Below are 23,090 nucleotides of genomic sequence, written 5' to 3'. Positions count from 1 at the left end.
CAAACAATGACTGAGTAGGCCCTCCTAAGAGTTTGGTATAGTGAGAGGCAGAGTGAAGGCTAGGTCAAAAGAGCACTGAAACAAACTCTTTATTCCCAGTTAGAAACTGTGAGGTTACTGGAAATGACGATGTATAGAAGGTGGGTTGGTAAAAGGTACCTTAACATGTCAACAAGCCACAACAGCAGCTACGGTAGTGTTAGACTGCAGGGCTACTCCAACATATCGTTTCAGATACTACAGAGTCATGTGTATGCATACGAACATACTGTATCTCTAGTAAACACAAACAATATGCCATGCATCGATTATTTCACCAACATTAACATGCAACCTTTTGCTTCTCATGAGCTCTTTTTTTTTCACAGTTTCTTTTTCAGATTGACTGTTCTTTCCTGCAGGCTTATCTGTGGGTCAATGCACAGGACTCTGAGTTGTTCATTAGCCAGAGGCACAACAGAGATGGAGTGTATGACACACGCTCATACATCCATCCATTCATTTTTCTCCCCCCTACATTCCATTCAGAGGAGCCAGGCTATTTGACAGTGCTAAATTGTATTTTCATATAACAGAGGAGGTTCACTACAGCGGAGAGAGACACAGACATGTTACATAAAGAACGAGGGGAAAAAAACACAGAAGGCGACCTTGGTCAGTTTGTATTTAGATGCATCTACCTCTAACGCTGGCTTTGACAAGGTCACTGCATCCAAATGCAGCGCGTACCTCAAACCGTGCAGTTCATCTAACCATAGAGCCTGGTAGATCCACCAGATGTAACAAAGGAGGAAAGCAGCAGCAGAAACAGAAACAGAGAGAGGAGAGTGAGGGGGAGGAGTGGGAGAAAGGCAATGTAAGATGACAGAACTGTGTAGAAGGAGGAGAAGGAGTAAGGGGGGTGAGAAAAAAGAAGATTAGGAATGGAGAAGAGGGAGATAGAATAGGGAACAGGGAGAAGACAGAGTGCTGCTTCTCCTGACCCACATTGAACAGCGCCTACAGCATCAGAGCACCATAGCCCCCGCCTCGCTGAGAGATCCCCGATCAGCAACACAGCCACTGTTGTTGCCGCTGAGCGATGCATCGCTCAGCGGCAACAACCCCACCTCAGCAACACCGTGTCAACACTGTAATGACATCACATCTGAAGCACAAGTACCTCCTATGATTACAGCTGCATTGGAAGACAAAGCCAGCCTGCTCTGATTTCTGAATGCCACAAAAAAAAAAACACACACACAGCACTGGAGTCAACAGACTAAATATAAAACAAGATGCTCTTGAAGAAGGTGTCACTCTTTTCCTCATTTGACCTGTACACAGCACTCTCTGCACATGATCACACACACACACACACACACAGCACAGCAGCCAAAAGCCTCTCTAGATTTTCCAGCGTCAGCCTATTATTAGAACACTGACACCAACAAATATACGGCCTGTGGAGAACAAAGGCGAGCTTTCAAGACATGACTGTCACAGCAAGCCAGACAGCATGGGATCCCCGTGTCAGTCCCCTGGCCCAGGACTGTCACCTCTGAGACATGTATGGAGGGGTGACAACAGAGAGCAAGGGGGGACAGGACGCTCTCTGTTCCGTTCATCACACTGATGCTTTTCAGCTCAGACAGAGTGGTAGAGCCAGCCTCGCATGTGATCCTCTTTCACACTCCCACACAAAAAGCTGCACAAACCACAGAAATAGGTTGGTGTGGCGGTGTGTGTCTGCCGTCATTGCGCACGCAGGAGTGCTAGATGAGATGATGTTTTCATTCAGCCTCCTCTCTGTTGTCTCCAGGTGAGAGGCCCCCCAGCGGAGTTACATCGCCTCTCTTACGCAGCAGCTACAAGCTCCTCCGGCCCCCCACCTCCACCCCCTCAACCTGAGCCCTGAGTCTTCTCTCATGCTCCCAGACCCACTATTTACTCCTCGCATTGATCCACGGCTTCATAGCAATAACATTTCTCTGCAGCACAATGATGCGGGGAGGCAAGAGAAAGGCAACAGTGTCCTGAGATGGAGCTTCTTTGTAAAAAATTCACACAAAAAGCAAATGCAGTGTCCCTGGGGTTTTAAACCTGTTGTCAATGCTGCCATAAATCATGTTTCACCTGCTGGACCAGTCATAGATGCACAGTGAATACCCTGTAAAGCAAATGGCTATATATAGAAAACAAAAACATCATTATCAATCTGAGCTCTAGCATCAAACAGAGGGGGAGGTACCGTGGAGGACAATATGTACATGCATGTATGAGTGATTCGGTGCATATAAAGAAGACCTCACCTCAACCCACTTAAAAACACAGTTGATTTAACCACACGGCAGATCAATACAGTGTACTGCTTTTTCTAATACCCAAAAGAGCCATTTTACTGCCCCCTTCTCTGCACAACAGTGGTGCCTGTGCCTTTAAGAGGCGGACCGACCGTGTGGCAGACTAAAGCAGACAGTAAGAACAGGCAGAGGGGTTCAAGGCTGTTTGTCTTCACAATGACTTCAGAGTTCTGCATCACTGCCCGATACACACAGTATACAAGCATGTATGCAAGCGTACCTCATAGCGAGCGCCACTACAACCAAACAGGATCAATGCTGCAGAGTCCTACAACTGTGACTCTGGACAGATGCTGCGACTGTAGCCTCTGGGGGCTTTAGAATGACAGTGAGAGCGCATGAGTGTAGTATCAGGGCAGAAAATACTACTATGCCACAAATCAAGAAGAAAAGAGACAACCCACCCTCCTCCCCTCCTCTGGTTAGAGTACTAAGAATAGCTCACCAGTCTCTCCACAGCCACTGCTTGCAGAGCATGTCCAAGGATTCTTCCTGCCTCTCAGAGTGTGTATGTGTGTGCGTGTGTGTGTGTGTTTGTGTGTATATGTGCTGAAGACGTGTTTCCTAGGACTCCTCTTCCTGAATCTCTCCTTTGTGCCGCTCTCCTCTCCTGGAGCCTGTGCTGTAGCTGCTCCAGCTCTGCCTTCCTCTCTGGACTCTCCGGTTTGGAAGCTACGCTGCCCCTGCGGGCTGACGGTAAAGGAAGTTCCCCACTGCTGAAGCTCACAGCAAGTCCTGCGTGCAAGGCTGCTTCAACGTGTGTTATGCAAGGCCACCAGACCGCCAGCTCCCTTCACGCCTGGCTGCTTCTCTCTCTCTCTCTCTCTCAGTCTCTCTCTCTCTCTCTCTTGCTCTCTGTATTTCTGCCTCTCTCTCTTTCCCTCTCTACCTCCCTCCCTCCCTCCTCTTTCTTTCTCTCTCTCAGTACTCCACTGACACAGCTCCTCCCCCAGCCAGCCTCATCAGCCGCATCAGGTATTCATTCAAAAAAACACACTCTACTTGGCTCAGCGCCCAGACTACGCTCACACAGAGAGGGAAGGAGGGGGAGGGAGCAACAGACTGAGGGTGAGGGAGGGAGAGAGAGAGAGGGAGAGAGAGAGAGAGAAAGAGAGAGCTGGAGATTCAGAGAGGGTTTGCTCAGACAGACATACTGCATGAATGTGAATAACTGTGGGATACTCACATTGGCACAACCATGTGTAGATATTAACACATATGCACGCACACAAACTGACAGAGGATTAAATTGTTCAGTGTGTTAGCACGTCAAAGCTGTTTTAATGCACTGCCTTGTTCTTGTTCATTTTCATATGCATTTTCCCTGCAGAGACAAATCTCCTCCTAATCTGCCCTGTGAGCTGCCCTACAATTACAGAGTCTCAGCCTCTATTCAGCTGCAAAGTGACACGGAGTAACCTGCCACCACCCCCCCAAGGTCTCTCCAGGCCTCCCCCTCAGTGCAGTCCGGCAGTGCTGATAACCCCCCTCCCACCTCCCCTCTACCCCCCACCCTTCCTGGCACTGGGGCCCTCCTCACCCGAAAGCCTCCTCCTTATCCCGGACGGCACACGGCAGAGAGAGCCAGGCTGCAGACAGGCACCTCATCACCAGGCCAGCCAGCTATCTGTCCCCATGCAGGCAAGACAAGCTGGGTGTCCCCTCCACCCTGTAGACTGCAGACTGGGTGGAAACACAGAGAATACATCAAATCACACGCTACGACAAGCCTTTAGTGAAGAGTATCACACCTGCAAAGCCTCTTGGGTGGGGGTTATACATTCTGACTGCTGCATCTTAGAAGAGTTTTCATGTGCATACCTAAAGGGAATCTTGTGCAGTTGTGAATAAATCAGACAGAAAAAAGTTGGGATTACTTAATTATTCCTGAAATTATTAACAATAAAGTATTATTTAGAGAATATTTTCTTCATTCTTCAATCCAACTGGATCTCTTTTGGGCCCAACCAATCTGTTACAGTATGAAAACCGTGCTGTCAAACCCAGGGAACATGTTTTGTATGGTAGGTATATATTTCTTGAGCTTCTGTATAGCCGCTGTTTGCTGTTAACTGCAGCAAGCTGGAAGACATAGATCTAGTGCACATGTGATCTACAGTAGATAACACACACACACACACACACACTGAACCACACAAGTGCTAAGATGTGTTTCCCCAGCTGTTGAACCTGAGAACACATGTGCTGTGTGTCTCTCCTGCCAAGGGGCTACAGCCTCATCTTACTACTGTGACTCATATTTCTTCAAAGAGGCTATACCAAGCCAATGTAAACCTCAGGCACAACACAATCCCCACAGCAAGGGAATGGATAGCAACATGACAGAATCCCATTGTGAAACATAAGGGCATCTACAAGAGATTGCGGTTTCCTTGCCTTGAAATGGTTCACTGTAAATTGAAGGTCAGAATTAATGTCAGCCAAGTGAGCTGAAATAAGCTTTCCTGTGAGAATTCACAAATCCAGCTCGAGTTGCATGGAGAAAAAAAAATGCTCACTGCTCTGAGTAGATCAAGAATGAGACAGCATGAAGACAGATCTGTCAAATCTGTCTTGCTGTTTGTGCTTCAACCAAAGACTTCCCCTGCATCTCTCTGCAGGAAGAGTTTTCAACACCGATCAGGAATATTTAATCTTTGTTGACAGTTATACAGAATACGATTGGATGCTGATTATTGTGTTCCAACTTGACAACGGGGGTTTTGCTGGCCTAGTTGCATGTGTCCTTTTATTCTGAGCACACACACAACTGTGGGCTGTGCTACAAGTGTAACATTCCTCAGTGTGTTGCACACATAATGAGAGGGAGGGCTCCAAACCCTAACAACATATGTCGTCTTACAAACATTAACTACCGGAAGCAGATGAGCGTCTGACTAACAGCAGTGCAGTAGTAGCCTGGTGGTGGAAGTGTGAATACTAGTAGGGAAATACCAATAGTAATGGTAAGAGGACGTGCAGCAGTAGCACGCTACTTCACCGTCTCAACAAATCAACAATGCATTATGCCCACATTCCTCCATTTTTAAACACACAGATGTCTGTGCACACTGTCTCTCAGTGCTCTCTCTTACTCATACACTCATAGACAGTAGCCTTCAGCAGAAAACACCACGAAAACTCAAGTGGGCACCAGTTGCTGCAGGTTGTAACACTGTATGACCTTTTCTGCACAGGGAAACACAAGTTCCAATTTAAGTTCTTGCGGGAACTTTTTCAACAATGACCTCACAGAGCTCAATTCTGTAGAGATGAATCATATTACCTTGAAACTGTTCTGTGTCCGGCAAACAAATTATCCAAGCATCATTATCCGCATTGTTCTGTATCCTCACCATACACTCACACTGTGGCTAAGTGAGTCTCCTCTAATGCAGCAGACATGTCCAGACATGTAGCACTGATCCTCACACACAGAAGAGGGAAGCATGTATGATGCAAACAGTCACAAATGGGAAATAGTAAGCTCTTTCCCACTGTGTTACTGAGCTAATTCATCATTTTTTCAAACATTTCCTGGGACACCGGTTCAAAGAGTTTTTTACACATACTACTTCCATATACTATGACAGTGGTGTAAGATGCAGTCAGATCCTTCTCTGAAGTGGCAATACTACAATGTAAAAGTACTGTGTTTAGTAAAAGTCTAATACTTCAAATAGTACTTGATTAAAAGCACAAAAGTAGTATCATGTGAATAAACTATAAAAAGTGAAAGTATTCATTACATAATTGCACACATCTGTGTGCAGGTTCTTTAATCTATAATAATGTATCATAACAAGTGTATCACTTGTTTTGTAAGTAAAATTAAAGTGGTGAGTAACTATAGCTTCTCACTACATCTTTTTTGACATTTCAAACACCAAACCGTTAATCAATTCAATAAAATAATCAGCAGATTATTAATAAATGTTGTTGGTAGCAGCCCAGTAATAACAGAAAACTGATCCCCCAAAGCTGATCCACTCTCAGTGACTTACTCTGAGCTAGAAAGCAATGCTGCTTAACTTATAAGCAGTTATAATATTAGCTTGTTAGCAATACCAATATTAAACCACTCTGAAACAAGTGGTGTTGACACTTTCTCTTTGATTGTTTGCTGTCTCACTCTGCCTTTCTTGTCTTTACTGTACTTTTCTTTTTAAATGACATAATTTAAATGACATACATGGTACTAAAGTTACCTGAAGTCCTCAGCATCAGCATAAGTGATTGACGACGAACTATTTTTATCCCAAGTGGACTAAACCATTTGCCCCTTTCAGAGGGGGGACGCTAGGCCCTACAGAGGCTCCAATGTGGTCCTAAGAATTAAAAAAAAAAAGAAAAGTCCATCCAACTCTGTATTCAACAATAATAGGTGACTGAGTGAATTAATAATTTTACTCAAGTGTCATATGCTTAAAGGTCACTACAGGACACTACTTATGGTACCTTCAAGAGAGAGAAAACCCTGCCAACACCCCTGGGCCAATTACATATTTTGTTGATTTTTGAAGTGAAAAATGTAAATACAAGCCCTGTAACAGCAAATAGACATTAATAGTCTTTGTTCAAATGCAGTGTTGCTTTTGAACACCCCCGGCCTCCACCCCTTGGCTTGCAAACACTTTAAATTCTTCATTCAGGAATTCTCAGACTCTGCTTCATTTTCCTGTTGTAGAAGCCATCCTCTTCCCAGTTTCAGTTTCTTGACTGACTACAGGACATTTTCATCCAGAATTTGCTGATATTTATTCTTCCCTCTATCTGTGCAATGTTCCCTATGTCACTAGCTACCACACAATCTCAAAGCAGAATATTTCCACATCCTTATCTGGCAAGGTGTTCTTTTCATCAAGTGCTGCTACTTTATTTCTCCAGACTCACCTCTGGTGATTGTGGCCATTTTAACTTCATCTCTACACAGCACTCATTCCCAAAACGACTTGGGCTTATCCAGATGTTGCTTTTACTTCAGATGCTGACTTTTGTGATGAGTCTAAAGGTAAGGTTCCCCTCTGATGACTCTTCCATCTAGACCCTGTTTGTGCATCAGCGCTGCACAGAGGAAGAGTGCACAAGCTACTCCTGTGTCAACTAAACCTTTCTGCAGGTCATGTGGGGTTTTTTTTACTTTCTGCCCAGCGGATGCAGTTTTATTTTCTGAAAATATTCTTGGTTTTCCAGATTTTGTCTTGTACATTTCCACTTAACTGACTTTTCTGAATGACATTTCAGACATTTGGTACCTGTTATAGCCTCTCCTGCTTTGTAGGCATCAATTAGCTTCATTTTCAGAACCACAGCCAGTTACTTTAGAGGAGCCAGTAGCTGTTTAGTGTTACCACAAGGTTTGAAGAGTCAGAGACTTTATCAGCTCTGGAAATGTCATCAGCTGACAATACCTGACCTGGCTTACAAGTTCTAAACAGTCAGTTAAGGTCTAATGAGTTAATGAAGTTCTGAGTGCTCAACAAGTAGAAAGGTGCCCATACTTATGTACAGGCTACACTGACTTTTTTTTTTCTTTCCTAATTTTTACGTTCATGTTCATCAATAAAAAGAAACAACATTTGAACTAAACCCTAATTGTCTCATGTTTACTGCAGAGGTTGTATTTACTTATTATCATTTCAAAAATCAACAAAATATGTAATTTGCCTGGTGTATCCAAACATTTGTATACAACTGTACATGTCTCAAAGAGAGATATATGAACCAAAGAAATTAAACAGTCATTCATTGATGATACACAATTAACAAAAACTGAGCTATGTCTTCATATGTCCAATCTGACTCTTATTTACCCATCCACACACACACACTCACACACACTCACACACACACACACACACACACACACACACACACACACACACCGATGGCATCAATCTACCTGACCACTGGCAGTAATATGGGGTTCAGAGTCTTGTCCAAGGATATGTTGACAGGTGCAGGTGGATATTGAACCACCAACTCTTTGGTTGGTGGACAACCAAGTCTACCTCCTGCACCACAGCTGCCCCAACAAAGGTTGAAGAAATATTTAAAAAAAAGTAGGTGTGAGAGCAAAGTTCAGTATGTGGTAGCAGCCACTGGGAAACACTATGCATTAGTAATAAAGAGAATGGAAAGTGGAGTGTGGGTGGTGGGATTAAGAGGGCATCTGGCATCAGAGCGGGAGGTAAATAACCCTGGCTTGGTCCTGTCTGAGAGAGCAGACCTGTCTCTGCTGTGGCGCGCTCCAGTTTGGAGGGAACAACATGCACACTCCACGCTATGTGGGGGGAATGTGAAAGCGCTTGCTGCCATGGCAACAAGGCAGCTCCACAGTCTCCAGTCCCCATTAAGAAAGATGGGTGGCAACGTGGCTGTAGCTCAGTGGCGGTGTAGCATGACACGCTGAAAGAGCCTATTGAAAGCCAGTGAATTCAGCAGTTAATGAAAAGAGCAAAGGGACAGCAAATCCACCAGGCAGGTGATACTGACCTCACCTCTCCCTGGGTGCATGCACTTGTGAGAGTGGTGTGAATATTATGCATCTATACTCAATATCACTATTTTCATCAGCAAATGTTTGTACAGTTTAGGGTTAAAATCTCAAAGACGTTGTCACTGAATTCCAGACTGAATTACAAAACAGGAATTGTTGAGTGCAGCTGAAAGTTCAAAGTGACCTTGAACAGAGTCCTTGGATTAAATGTCTAAAGGTCTTCCCAATAAAACATTTAAGAGTGCTGTATGATTCATAGTTGAGGCAGTGGCTGCTTGGTGTGGGGGAGTATATCAACAACCACTCAATCAACCTGTTACATCAAAATGACTACTATTACTATTTCTCCTACACAGAAATCTTACAAACAATTTCTATCGGCCAAAACATAGTACATGTTTTGTATTTATGTTGCTAAGGAAAACAGGTTCTTTAGGCATGACAGACAGCAAACAGATCATTTAACAGTCAAATGTTTCTCAGTCAAGTGGTTGTGGTTTTACTGCAGGACACCATGAAACTGAATACTATGACTCTGTTTCATGTAGATGCTGTGCATGTGGTGAAAGTCAAATTCACCAGAACAAAACCAATTTCATCCCAAGTCCAAGTGCCAACACTCTTTTCATTCAGCTGAAAATAGCAAGCCACTGCTTACGCACATCTCCAGAACAAAGTTTAGGCAACTAAAGGATTGGGTGGGAGTGATTTGTGGAGGAGGAATACAGCCACTGAAGGAACTTGATGGAGTTTGTTCAAAAACATGAACCAACTAAATCAGAAAAACACCAAATAGCATAAAACAAAAAGATAAAAAAAGAAAAAGAAAAATGGAGTACAATGTGGAGCCAGGAAGCAAAGTCGCTGTTGGTTTTAATAGTTTCCAAAGATGTTGGATAGTTTATAAGGGAAGACAGAAAAAGGCGAATGAGGAAGAACTGCCCGAGAAATATGATCTGTTTCATTTAATAACATGTCAGTAAGTTGAGCAGACCTCCTCACCCCAGTGCACAAGTTACAAGTTCTCAACATGGATACAAGTTTTTGTTCTGTTGTAAGTGGATATTGAAGCAAAGAACCAACCATCAGTGAAATGACCTCACTGACCTCAGTGAAAGCCTGACCACACCTCCTGTCTACTGTGTAGCCTAACTACCAGACTCACACAACAGAGGGCAGTATACCAGCTTCTGTGACACTTCAGCTCAGAGTTGGAGAAGCACTGTACATTTTTCTTTGTAATAAAAAGTAATGTTCATCCCTGTAAGTTAATTATGAAAGTAAACTTTTCCTTCACTGTGGCAACTCTCCAGTTCCATGCTTTATTTCCAACACATTCTTCCATGTAAAGGCTTATCATCTTTGCAGATTAAGAAGTCATAATATAATAATATACAAAATCAATAAATAAAAAAATGAGAAGGGTTTATCAATGGTGGAGTTTGTCCAGCTTGGATTCTGTCATCTTACTATACTATCACTTTTTTTGGCTACACTGTACTATGACTTTATACCTTACTATACTATGACTTTTTATCCCTTACTATACTATGACATGTTTTTATGCCTCACTATACTATGACTTTTTTATGCCTCACTATACTATGAAAGTTTTATGCCTCACAGTGGAGCAGTGGATAGAATTGATGCCACACACTGAGAAGATTGTGGGTTCAAATCCTGGGTAAGGGGCCTTTCTGTGTGGGGTTTACATGTTCTCCCATTATTATATATATGAATGTTTTTGTCATTTTTATGCCTTGCTATCCTATGACATGTTTTGACATTTTATGCTTTACTATGCTATGATATTTTTATGTCTTGCGATACTATGACATTTTTTTACATTTTCATGCCATACTATACTATGACATTTTTTTTCTGTATGGAGGTTACATGTTCTCCCTATGCCTGCATGGGTTTTCTCTGGGTACTCCGGCTAACTCTTTTAATCCAAAAATATGGACATTAGGATAATAGATATTTTACTTTTTTATGCCATATCATAGCATGACATTTTTTGACTTTTTTATGCCTCACTATACTATGACACTCTTTATGTCATACTATACCATGATGTTTTCATACTTTACTCTACTAGGGTTTTGTTGTGGGGTAGCACGGTAGTACAGTGGTTAGAACTGATGCCTCAAAGTCAGAAGGTTGTGGGCTCAAATCCCGGGCATGAGCCCTTTCTGTGTGGAGTTTTCATGTTCTCCCCATGGGTTTTCTATGGATACTCCTGCAATGCAAAGAAAAGGACATTAGCTTAATAGATCTATGAAATTTTTATGCCTTATTATAATATGACATTTTTTTACATTTTAATGCCTTACTATACTATGATGTTTTTTGACATTATTCCTTACTACTATTCCTTACTATAATAGATCAATGAAATTTTTATGCCTTATTATAATATGACATTTTTTTACATACTTTTTTACTTACTATAGTATGATGTTTTTTGAAATTTTATGGCTTACTATACTATGACTTTTTTTGAAATTTTATGGCTTACTATACTATGACGTTTTCTGACATTTTTATTCCTTACTATATGATGATGTTTTTTGACATTATTCCTTACTACTATTCCTTACTATACTATGACATGTTTTGAAATTGTATGGCTTACTATGCTATGACATTTTTTGCCATACTATACTATGACATTTTTATTCCTTACTATACTATGACATGTTTTGAAATTTTATGGCTTACTATACTGTGACATGTTTTCTGCCGTACTATACTAAGGCATTTTTCACATTTTTATGCCTTACTAAAGAATGAGTTTTTATTTCTTGGTATACTATGACTTTTTTATGTCTTACTATACTCTGACATTTTCATACTTTAATTTACTATGACATTTTATGCCTTACTTAATTACTATGACTTAGCTGAACCATGGGCCTGGGGCCTTTTTATGTGGAGTTTGCATATTCTCCTTATGCCTGCCTGGGTTCTCTCCAGGTACTCGTGCTTCCTCCCACAATCCAGAAACATGCACATCAGGTTAATTAGCGACTCTAATGCCTCACAATACTATTACTTTCTATGCCTTATTATATTATGACATTTTTATGCCTTTCTATACTATGACGTTTGTATGCCTTACTATAATATGACCTTTGACATGTATATATATGACATACTTATATCAACAGTGATGTTACCATGCGTGTGATCTATATGAGGATATATTATTATGACATATATACATCCTCTGGATATATGAAGATATAAGTTTATAACATATAGAGATACTCATAGTTAAAGGCAACTTTATTAAAACAACATGCTTATTAAAATTCTACATGTTTGTATATGATTTTCTCAATAATTCTATATTAAATTTACTCATACATGTCTATCTTTTATATTTATAAATATAATGAACATATACTGACAGGCTTTGGGATGGATATATATTTATGTAGCAGGATTCATTTATCTACTGTTTCTTTTTTTTCTTCTTTTTTTTCATTTTTTGCCCTAAAAAATTAAATATTTCTGTCATAATATTTTTTTTACATATAACAAATGCAAATAAAGAAAATTGGTTCTAACTGAATTTTAATCAAATATGTAGTTGCTGTGTTTTGACTTTGAGGGACAGCACAGTCCGGGTGACTGTATTTTAAATATTGATGAGGAAAAGGTCTCTGTTATTTCACTATATCAGACACAGTGTTGGGACAGATACTGCTCTCGCTGCTTTACTGTCTCTTTGTTTGTCCCTCTGTCTTCTGAAAAGGTCTTGAATGCATTGTAGTGATTATGTTGTAAATAATAAAAAACTGTTGTCAGGAAAATGTATTCAGCTTCTCACCAAGCATAAACTGTATGTGCAGCAGCTGTACATCAGACATTGTGTTGCCCTAAACCAACATAATCCAAGCAAGAGAGAGAAACGATGAATTTCTCTGCAGTAACCAATGCAACCTCCATGGTTGTCTTGACAACTCAAGCTTCTCGCTGCCTTAAGCAGAATTGTATTCAAAAACACGAACACCCAGAAATCTAATGTTATGTCATAGAAAATGGTGTGAATGCTCCCCCTCAAAACACACATACACACAAACACACACACACACTTACACACTCTTTATGCCTTTACATCACTCATCCTGAGTTTGTACTCGCCTCGTATTCATATCTATTTTTATAACAGGAAAATGAACTCCAGCACAGGCAATGTACTATTCTGGAAAATGAGTTTATTCATATCATACTCACTCTTATTTATTCAGTATCCTAGAAATGAGTTCATTCATAATTTATTGCCATTGTAAAAGGCAGTAAATCCGAATGGCACAATGCTGATATGATGCACACATCCATTTGAATTGACTTAGGGACTTGATGAAAAGTACTGGAGTGAGGAGGTCTCCTGAACTTAATGATCCACTTCTTAAAAAGCAAGGGTCCCCAGCTTTATTCAAATTTTCAGTGAGGGTCCCTCACTATTAAATGCTGTCCATATACATAATGGAATTCCCAGTCCGAAAAGTCTGCAAAGCAATGACAAATATTCAAAGTATGTGTGCAAATATATGCATATATATGTATATGTGTCTTCCCCTCCTCATCCACCATGGCATCTGAAGTGTTGGAGCAGTCTTTCGTCTTTCATTGGTATTCCTCTCCACTTGGGAGGAATGCCAACAGGCACAGACACACTGGGGAAAAACAACACAACACTGAGCAGCATTTCAGTCCACAGCACCTTTCCACACCTTCAAAACACCTGGAGCCATGCTGCTGTCTGTGTGACGAGCACGCTCGTGTAAGCTGACACTTTGGAAGCTCTCGTGAACAAATAATGACCTTGAGGACACACATTTTGTCATTCACAGAGAATACTTTTGTCCAGTTGAGACCATAATGTTTACCTCATCCCTGTGGCCTGTACGTGGCTCTGTTCAGACACAGACACATGGCTGTCAGGGAAAGCTGTGAGCCCTCCATGCTGCCTGTGGATGACTCCCTTGTTAAAAGAGCCAGAAAGGGTGGCAGGAACTCAGGCTGGACACTTCACCATCTCCGTACCGTATGGCATGCCATGTGTCAGCAAGGAACCAGATTTGTCAAGCATGGCATCAAACAGACATAGAAAATGGGGCGAATATGATTCTAATTAAAGAGTAGACTAATGTTATCTAAGCCTGCTAATATCTATTTGAACAATGTAAGCCATTTGTTGGATAGCTCATAAAGAAAATGCACCTTTTTGTTTTTTTATAGTCACTGGCTATAACATGAATCAGTTCTAGTGCTGTCACCATTACTGCCACATTAGGATTCCTATTTATAGCCACAAGGATGATCTTGACTGTGATTGAAATAAATTATTAGTGTTTTAATAATAACTGGTTGCTATTTGTTAATTCACTGAAATGGCTGTGGGGTTTACTGCAACATTAAGTAGTTAAACACAAGTCTGTCATAAATTATAGTAATAGGTTGTCCCCTTGAGCTTTTCTAAAGTCTTCCTCCTGCACAGTCTCTCTGGATATGAGCCAGAGTATATCGATACAGAAATAGATTCTATAAAATAGACTCCAAATGGAGCAACAATCACTCATCAGTATACAGTGCAGTAATGCTCGTGGGTAGTGTCTGCCTACATTTTTCTGGTCCTCTGACTGTGAGTTATATTATTCCATTGCCTACAGTAATGGCATGGTGCATGGCAGCACCATGTGGGGGGGTCGCTCTGTAATCTGGGAGTACCATCTGTGGCTGTCAACTGAAGCTGCCACTTAGTGGGCCTAACACAATCACCACGTCAACACTTGCCAACAATTGGAGCTTCCACAGACTCTCCGAGTATATGTGACATGCCAGAAAACTTGAGGAACGGGAGAAATGTCTTAAAAACAAGTTGAAACAAGAGTTCAGGCTGTTCTTGGATTTAGTAAAGACAGGGTTCTTGTCATGGAAAGATGAGTTGATTGACTTTCTGTGATGATAAATGACGATCGCACACAGACAGATTTTAACAATGAGTAACATAGCAGTGGGTCCACCCTCCTCATTGCTTCAACACAGCATGACTGGTATCATCAACAAATATACACTAGGTGGAGCCAAACTCCTGTAACTAAGAAGAATGTGGTCACTGTGCTCTGTAATCTCCCATTTTTACAATTTCAGCTCCCCACTGCAGAAATTGCAGCAATTATGTTACGAGGTTCATTTATTATGATATATTCAACATATATTTTTATAACATGTTTAACTGGAAAATCCCCTACCAATCACCTTTTCTCAAATAAATTAGAGAGAAATATATTGTTAAGTTTTTACTGTGGAGGTAGAGTTCATTACCCAGCAGGCATTACTGTATCTCAGAGTGGTAAATGTTTGAGACCCCAATTCAATAAAGGCTCCATGTGCATAATAATACCTAGTGCTGTAAAACAAACCAGGAAAGTAATATGCAAAAAATTCTCACACACTGCATCTCAGGACAAAAACCAAGCCATGAGGTTCAAGGACTCTGTAGACCTTCATGATAAAACTGTGCTAGGCAAAGATCAGGGTAAGAGTATAAAACCATTTCTAAAGCGTTTAGTCTTTCCAGGAGCACTGTGGCCTCAATAATTGTCAAATGGAAGACATGTGTTACGATCAAACTGAGCAACCAGGCAAAGAAGGCCTTTACCAGGGATGTGAACAAGAACCGAACAATCACCCTAACAGAGTGTCTGACGTCCCTCTGCAGAGATGGAGAACCTGTCGGAAGTACAACCCTCTCACCAACACTTCATCAACCAGGACCTTTATTGTAGAGTGGCTACAGACAGAAGCCACTTTGAGTAAAAGGCATATGACAGCCCACTTTAAGTTTGTCAAACGGCATTTAAAGGACTCTGATAGCATGTGGAAAAAAATTATCTGGTCTCGAGACAAAACTTGAACCCTTTCAGCACCTGGCTAATACCATTCCTACAGTAAAGCATGGGGGTGGCAGCATTCTGGCACGGGTGCTTCTCAGCGGCAGGAACAGGGAGACTGGTTGGAATTGAGGGAAGGATTAAAGCTTTCAAATACAGACAGTTCCTTGAAGAAAACCTGCTCCAGCGATGGTTCACCTTTCAGCATGACAATGACCTGGAGCATATACAGCCAAGACAACACTGGAGTTGCATTGGGACAAGTCTCTGACTGTCCTTGAGGGGCACAGCTGAAGCCAACACTTAAAGCCCGCAGAACATCTGCAGAAAGAACTGAAGATGGCAGTTCACAGATGCTTCACATCCAATCTGTCAGATCTGAAGGGGACCTGCAAGGAGAAATGGGATAAACTGCCCAAATCCATATGTACAAAGCTTATAGAGACTTGCGCAAGACTCAATTGCTACCACATGGGCTTCTAAGTACTGAATTAATGGTCTCAATACTTTTGTAAATGAGAGATTTTTTGATTTTTAATAAATTGCCAAAAATTCTAAAAACATGTCTCTTTGTCATTATGGATTTTGTGATGGACAAAATTACAATTGTATCCATTTACAATTAATTTCAAACACAATAAAGAGTGGAAAAGGTGAAGGGGTCTGAATACTTTCCGAAGCCACTGTATGCACTCATTACATATACCAAACGTAATGGCACATTAATGAGTTAATGCAGTGTAAAGTAACAAAACATTACGTGGCCTCTTAATTAGTATGAAAACATTGTGAGAATTGTCAAATAGCTGACAAACAGCTAAAAGACAGACATCTCGAGCATGCAGGTAATAAGTGGTGGTTTCATTCAGTCTTCTAAAATGCAAAATACAGTTAATCACATAAAATGCATAATACATTAACTTTTCAGTCAGAGTAAAGGAAGAGCAGCTGTGTTCAGGTTTACATTTCCCTTCAATACATTTAAATGTGCTTTTAAACCAAAGTATCACAGCAGCTGAAAAGCAGTGACAGAGGTCAAAACTAAAACAAACTGAGAAGTCTGAGCATAAAACTCTTAGGATGAGTTTTTAATACAAAGAGATACTGCAGGTATAATCTCATGTATGCATAATTAGCAACTTAAATACTGAGTGATCCAAGACATTCACCCTTAGTTTGGAAGAGTATTTACAAAGAGGCAAATCTTGTGTTAATGAAAAGGTAGAATATACCATCATTTATCCAGTCTTCAGAGGAGACAAATTTGGCACAGGAACAGATTCCGAAAGCAGCATGTAGAAATACATGCGGAAATACAGTATGTGTCAGAGAAAAACCAAAAACAAGTTGGGAACTCAAATAGTTCATTCTGATGTGTATCAACCCCTCTGCCAACTTCTTAATGCTCCTGCATGTTCAGACGATACCTTGAAAGGGCGGTGTCTGAGGAGCTCTGCTGGCATTTTTCAGAAAACATCACACAGCGCCTGCTCAGCATTATTGTCTGACCCTCTTGTGGGCTCTTCAGCGTCATCTGACCCTGGAGCGCTTGACAACAATTGTACCAGCTACCATGTCATACACAGTCCGGTTGTGCTGAAAGAACAGAAGCGTGATGAAGGCCGGGAAAAAGAAGGCAATTGAAAAGTTCTTGTTCAAGGCTCGGACAGTTGATCTGTAGAGGGAGACAGAGACAGTGGTTACAATACAGGATGTAAGGCTGTGACTGGTTGCATTTGTTATGAAACTGCTGAAGGTTAACCTTTAAAATGAACAACTCACGCAGACAGAGAGACATTAGTTGCTGGCACTACAAGCACCCTGTTCGGTTGGACCAGAACTGATGAATCACATGTAACAACCCTGAGTCCAATGAGAAACTTCCCTGGAGTGGCACCTCCTGCTCCCCAGATGCATACGATCTGAAATGAGACAGGCATAGGGTCTGTCACCTCACTACTGAGGGCTTTTCAACAATTAACAGAGAAACAGCCGACAGCTCAGGTTGAGACCACTGCTTTGAATAAGCCAAACTCACCTCATAAAAACACACTAATATTCGGTACACAAGTGCCACAAGCATCATTTTTTGTAGCTCCTCCATCGATGTGTCCTCATCTATTTCTTCCACGATGAAATGCATGGCGAACTTGGAAACATCCCTGAAAGGAAAAGGAAAATATGTCTATGATACTAATCCAAACATTGGCTCGAATTACAATTTGGTTTTGTTTTTTTTTAAAAGGGTGACAAAACACATGCATCATTTTACCACCACTACTACAAACTTACTTGATTCCACTGAGGTGCATAATACTGATGATTATAGTTGCTTTGATGAAAAACAAAATGAAGAAATCCACCATCTCAGCCAGGAGTCTTTGAAGAGGTGAAGGAATGCTATACTCACGTCCTGGTGAAAAGCAGCAACAAAAAAAAACAAAACAAAAAAAAACAAAGCTGAAATCAAACAAGTACAGTGCACAATGTGGACAAAAGTATGTGGACACCCTAACGTTAATCCTGTATGCAGATTTCCATGTCATTTCAAAACCATTGGCAGATATACTGTGACAGTCCCCACTTCTGGAGAGGCTGTCAAAAAGATTTTTGAAACCAGGTTGCACAGATTTGCTCTAGTTCAGCCACAAGAGCATTTGGATGACAAAATCTGGCACGCAGTAGGCGTCCAACTTCATCCCAAAGGTGTTCATTGGGGGAGGGCTGTAACTACCTTTTGCTACTGAGGCCTTTGGTGGAGTTCAGGAACCTGGGGGGTATAAGTATTTATTATTCCCCCACCAGAATTATATTATATATCTAGCAGTATGCAGAAGGCACAGAAACGGAATTTTAGACCATCGTGGTGTAAAATGTAAAAGAAGTGTAACGGAAAAGTTATATAGTCTATTGCCCTGCAAAGGGGTTGGGGTCGAGTTCTTCCACATCAGAGCGGGGCAACAATTTCTTTGTATACATCGCTTTGTACAATGCGGTATTGTCATGAAACACGAAAGGACCTTGCTGTTGCCACAAAGACATAACACGCTATTGTTTATAAAATCATTGTATACAGTAGCATTAATAGTTTTCCTAAAAGTATAAAGTGGTCCAGCCCAAACCATAAAACAGAACCAAACCAAAGGCAAACAAACATATGAAGACAGGGATGTCCATATACATTTGGCCATGCAGCGTAACCGCTGTACAAGAAGTTGTGGTGGTTGTAAGTACATTTTGACAACCTGGAGACTGAGCAGTCAGCCTGAAGTCCGTCGCTTTTACCTGGCCTCTGTGCATTTCCATTCTCCTGTGGCTGCTGCTGCGGTTGACCAGGCACTGCAGCCCCACCTGCAGCCTCACCTACCCGGCTACTTGAAGAGGCGACGGCAGGTGGGTAAGGCGACAGCGGAAGACCAAACGGACTATTGTACCAGTGCTGGGAGTTTAAATCAAGAGATGTCGTCGACGTCCCGCTGGCTGACTGTAAATAATGAGGGTAGGACATGGCTGACGCTGCCAGCCAGCTCTGCCAGTTCACATATCCTGTGTAGTACTGCCACATCCACGCCTGCAGCTTCTCGCAGTACTCCGACGTGGCGCTGCTTTCATCGGCACCCTTCTTGCTTTCGACATTGTTTTGGTTGCCTGTTCCCTGGGTAGCCTCGTCAACGAGTGGCTTAACGTTGTTGGTAAAAGGTTTATTCTTTTCCTTATCGACTTCCATGTTTGTATTTTCCTTGTCAGCCATGTTTGATGATGACGTCGCGTCACGTACGACGTCATTCGGGATCGTTTCATCTGGACAAAGACAAGGTGGCTGTAAAGTGAACATTATAGTCGATACACATTATTGTTGATAAGTATACTGAATTATAAATAGTTGAATAATTTGTTGTCGAGGGCAGACAAACCGTCACAAAACTCTTGTCCATTTCATGACAAAATGTGACCCCCGCTTTATCGGGATACAGTGGTACAGTCCAATCCTTCCCTGCTATTACAACCATCAGCCGCAGGGGGGACATTTCGGCGAGATACAGGCCGCAACACAGATTGTACATAAAGGGCTGCAGTGAGATTAAGACATTTGGGGTCAAGTTCATATTATGTAATAATTCAAATGAGCAAGTAATGAAGCAAAATGTTACTTTTGGATTTGTTCGGGTGAGACCACCTCCTGCCTTGATTATTACAGCATTATTTAGTACATACGGGATTACAAACTATAACCTTATTGAAGCCTTGATTTTAAAAGAATTCTAATTATTTATTGCTGCAAACATTTGCTGGTTTGCAGCTTCACGTTGATGCTGCTGGTCAGACTCAAGCAGCTTGAGACATCACTTTAGGCCCTTGAAACATCAGATCTGAGACAATCTGCTATTTTGACATATTTGGCTGTTTTATCAATGGGATGATTAATCGGTTATAACCAACAGATTGTTTTTAATGTGTAAATTAGATTATAATTAAGACAATATTTCTTTGTGTATATAGCCACTGGGTCTTTTCACCAAAGTCAATCTTGAACCATTTCTAAGAATTCATCGGCTCACAATCATGGTGTGATTGTGTTTAAAGGGATAAAACCATTTCAAAGGCCAGCGTCCCAAAGCCAAATAAGATTAATCCCTAACAATAGGGTATTCAAGAATCTAAAATGAGTTTTGAATAACTCAAGGTTCTGCACAGATGTCTATTGTAGGTACATTTTTGAAGACATCACAATAGCAAAACTGAAGTGAAAAAATTTAATTTGCACAAAACTGTAAAGCTTCAAAAACATGCATGTTGAGAAAGAAAAATGCCTAAAACAGTGTGCATGCATGTGGCACTCAAGACAACAAATCAGCTTTTCATTAGTCAGTACCACCCGGGGTCACAGTCATTCACAAAATCCTAGAAAGGATTTGGGCCTCAACCTACTGCCCCAAAGGACCCTAATTAAAAGAAATTATGTGCACTTGCTTGAACTCCACATTTGTGCATTAGAGACAAGAAGCCTGGCACAAATGAGGGGTCACTACTATAACCCCAAGCAGGGATTTGGCCTTCCCACCTCCTTTGTCATTAAGAGGGCTGCTCTGATACTGGGACATGTTGCTTTTCCTCATTTGAACAAAGTTCCTTTGTACACCCCTCCCCATGCCCACTTAGCTTGTAGATTGAAGTATGATTTTGAACTGGTCAGGGGTTTCTTGCAATAAGAAATTAGACAAATGCTTCATTATGACTTAAAAAAAAAAAAAAAAAGTTTTAAAATTGGTACCTAGCCATTAGCATGCCTCTGAAACACCAAACAGGGATTGGAGTTACACCAAGACCATAATGATCACAGGTCTCTAGAGGTGCAATTTCTGATTTGTTACCGTCGGTAAGTAGTTTGACTTTGAAACTAGTTTTAGCATTGGCAAAATATGCTCCACCTTAAAGAGTTGGTGGAGTAATTCCAAACATACCAAGTGCATTCATTAGCATAGACTTAATGGTATATTGACCATTTAACAATGGAGATGCTTAGTACTGTTAAAAAAAGGCACAAACATGTACGCTAAAGGGGGAAAAAAAAAATATATATATATATAAATAGTAACAACTATTACAGACTGAAGTATCACAGTTCAGACTTTATTGGCATGTTTGGCAATATCTCAGTGCATTTGATGTTTGTAATGGAACAGAGGTCCAGGCTCATGCAGCAGCTTTGGTGTTTAATGACTTAAACCTTCTCATAGGTCCTCATTGCAACAATCTCACCCATGATACATTTCTGTTGAGACAAAGTTCAAGTGTTAGAAGTCATTTCATTATAGTCCAAAGATAATCTTAAAAATGCAAACATGACCACTTTACACTGGGAGCAATGCATGTTTAAACTCTACAAACTACTTAATATCAGTTGCTCAGTTGATTAGTTAATTACTCACAGCTGTTAGTTTTCCATCTTGAATCTCCCGCTCCAGTGTCGTCGTCTTTCCATCCCAGGTCTGTTTCTGCACAAGTTTGCCATTTTCAAATGTGACGGTGGACTGGGGGAGAAAAAAAAAATTAAATCATATTGGGTTTATCTGCAAAGCATGCCATCATGTTAGGAAACATGCAATGCTTCCATAGAATGAAGCTGGAGTGTTTGTAATGTCCATCGATTACCCACCTTAGTCTCTCGGCCGTCTGCGGTCGTCTCGTCGAATTCTTCGTTCACTTTGAACTTTATCTCCGTGGTCTTGAAAGTACTCTCAGACTTCATTGAAATAACCCCAGCATCACTCACGCTGATCACCAGGTTGGGTTTTACCATGTTGCCCATTTGGCGCGTGGCGAAGCCCACACCTTCAATACAACGACAATAAATTAGGATGTTGTTTCTGAACGGATTTGGCTGTGTGACGTTAGGACAGATCACATCGGGCTAAACGCTACCCAACACCTTTTAACTCCTACCATTCAACAACATAATCCCAGTGACAAATCAACTCAGATCCAGTCAAATTCACTTACCGATCGCCTTCATGTACTCATCAAAGTTCTCGCTGGCAGTCAGAGTCCAGGTTCCAACAAACTGTTCAACCATGGTGGTGAAGATGAAGCTCAAGTGTGCTAACACAGAAACACGATCTTCCGACGGTGAAGCGCGAAGAGACAGACACACGGAGAAAACTTCATATTTAAAGCCCGAGCGAGGACGTGTTTAATCCAGGACCACCAATCATGAGCAGGCGCTGACATTGCCATGGAAACGAGCGGATTAGGGGGCGTGTCTTTAAATCAGATTTTGATGGTGTGTTTGATTGGAATGAAATGTGAGTTTAGCCCGGGTCTGCTGACTTCAGCGTGAATTGAGGAGGTGATAGAGTGCTGCAATAATGGGACCTGATAGGATTTGGTGTGTGTGTGGCTGCAGACGGAAAGATACAGAGAAATGTTAAATTTTTTCTGTAAAACCAACATTAAGAAATATCCTCAGCAGCCAGATACAGATGGGTGACTTATTCATTCAGAAAAAACCTGAATGAATACAGGTTCACTGGATGGTACTTTTGTAACATCCAATCACTCTCTGTGGCATGAACATGACATGCTGAGCTGTCCCAGTTAATTCTGATTTTGTATCAAGAAGGCAAAAGGGAAATATCTGGGTAACTTTGAAAGAGGGTTCATTGTTGGGGCACAGATGTCAGGAGCTTCAGTCACAAAGACTGCTCCACTGGATGGTGTTTCAACAGGAACTGTGACAGTGACATCTGTATTTGGGAAAGACATCATGATGGTGATGCTGGTGCATTAATGTGACATGATCACCTTCATGCTATGATGAAACATTTCTATCCCAATGGGAGT

At 41.3% G+C, this 23,090-nt stretch overlaps 2 protein-coding genes across 2 annotated transcripts; both read right to left on the bottom strand.

The window, feature by feature from the left end:
• Positions 1–16,822: 16,822 nt before the first annotated feature.
• On the bottom strand, positions 16,823–19,508 carry LOC111236805 (protein FAM8A1-like). The gene is made up of 5 exons (XM_022765664.1): positions 19,035–19,508; positions 18,042–18,162; positions 17,788–17,911; positions 17,532–17,671; positions 16,823–17,424 (listed from the first exon to the last, which is right to left on the bottom strand). The coding sequence occupies exons 1-5, from the start codon at positions 19,498–19,500 to the stop codon at positions 17,280–17,282; spliced, it is 996 nt and encodes a 331-aa protein (XP_022621385.1). The 5' UTR covers positions 19,501–19,508; the 3' UTR covers positions 16,823–17,279.
• Positions 19,509–21,364: 1,856 nt separating this feature from the next.
• LOC111236780 (fatty acid-binding protein, adipocyte-like) lies at positions 21,365–22,369 on the bottom strand. The gene is made up of 4 exons (XM_022765636.1): positions 22,251–22,369; positions 21,907–22,082; positions 21,680–21,781; positions 21,365–21,522 (listed from the first exon to the last, which is right to left on the bottom strand). Exons 1-4 carry the CDS (start codon positions 22,321–22,323, stop codon positions 21,472–21,474), a joined length of 402 nt encoding a protein of 133 aa, XP_022621357.1. The 5' UTR covers positions 22,324–22,369; the 3' UTR covers positions 21,365–21,471.
• Positions 22,370–23,090: the final 721 nt, after the last annotated feature.

This window comes from Seriola dumerili, unplaced genomic scaffold (genome assembly GCF_002260705.1).
Source record: "Seriola dumerili isolate Sdu_G_001 unplaced genomic scaffold, Sdu_1.0 BDQW01000723.1, whole genome shotgun sequence".
Classification (NCBI taxonomy): Eukaryota; Metazoa; Chordata; class Actinopteri; order Carangiformes; family Carangidae; genus Seriola; species Seriola dumerili.
Note: the sequence above shows the minus strand (reverse complement) of the source record. Positions and strands in the feature narration are given on the sequence as shown.

Excerpts from the sequence above, each read along its gene's own strand:
- LOC111236805 (XM_022765664.1), bottom strand. The coding sequence starts at position 19,500 with ATGGCTGACAAGGAAAATACAAACATGGAAGTCGATAAGGAAAAGAAT. Across the intron at positions 17,672-17,787 it reads TATTAGTGTGTTTTTATGAG|ATCGTATGCATCTGGGGAGC; the intron begins GTGAGTTTGGCT and ends GTCTCATTTCAG. Across the intron at positions 17,425-17,531 it reads ACTAATGTCTCTCTGTCTGC|ATCAACTGTCCGAGCCTTGA; the intron begins GTGAGTTGTTCA and ends CTCCCTCTACAG.
- LOC111236780 (XM_022765636.1), bottom strand. The coding sequence starts at position 22,323 with ATGGTTGAACAGTTTGTTGGAACCTGGACTCTGACTGCCAGCGAGAAC. Across the intron at positions 22,083-22,250 it reads TGAGTACATGAAGGCGATCG|GTGTGGGCTTCGCCACGCGC; the intron begins GTAAGTGAATTT and ends GTTGTATTGAAG. Across the intron at positions 21,782-21,906 it reads CAGACGGCCGAGAGACTAAG|TCCACCGTCACATTTGAAAA; the intron begins GTGGGTAATCGA and ends TTTCTCCCCCAG.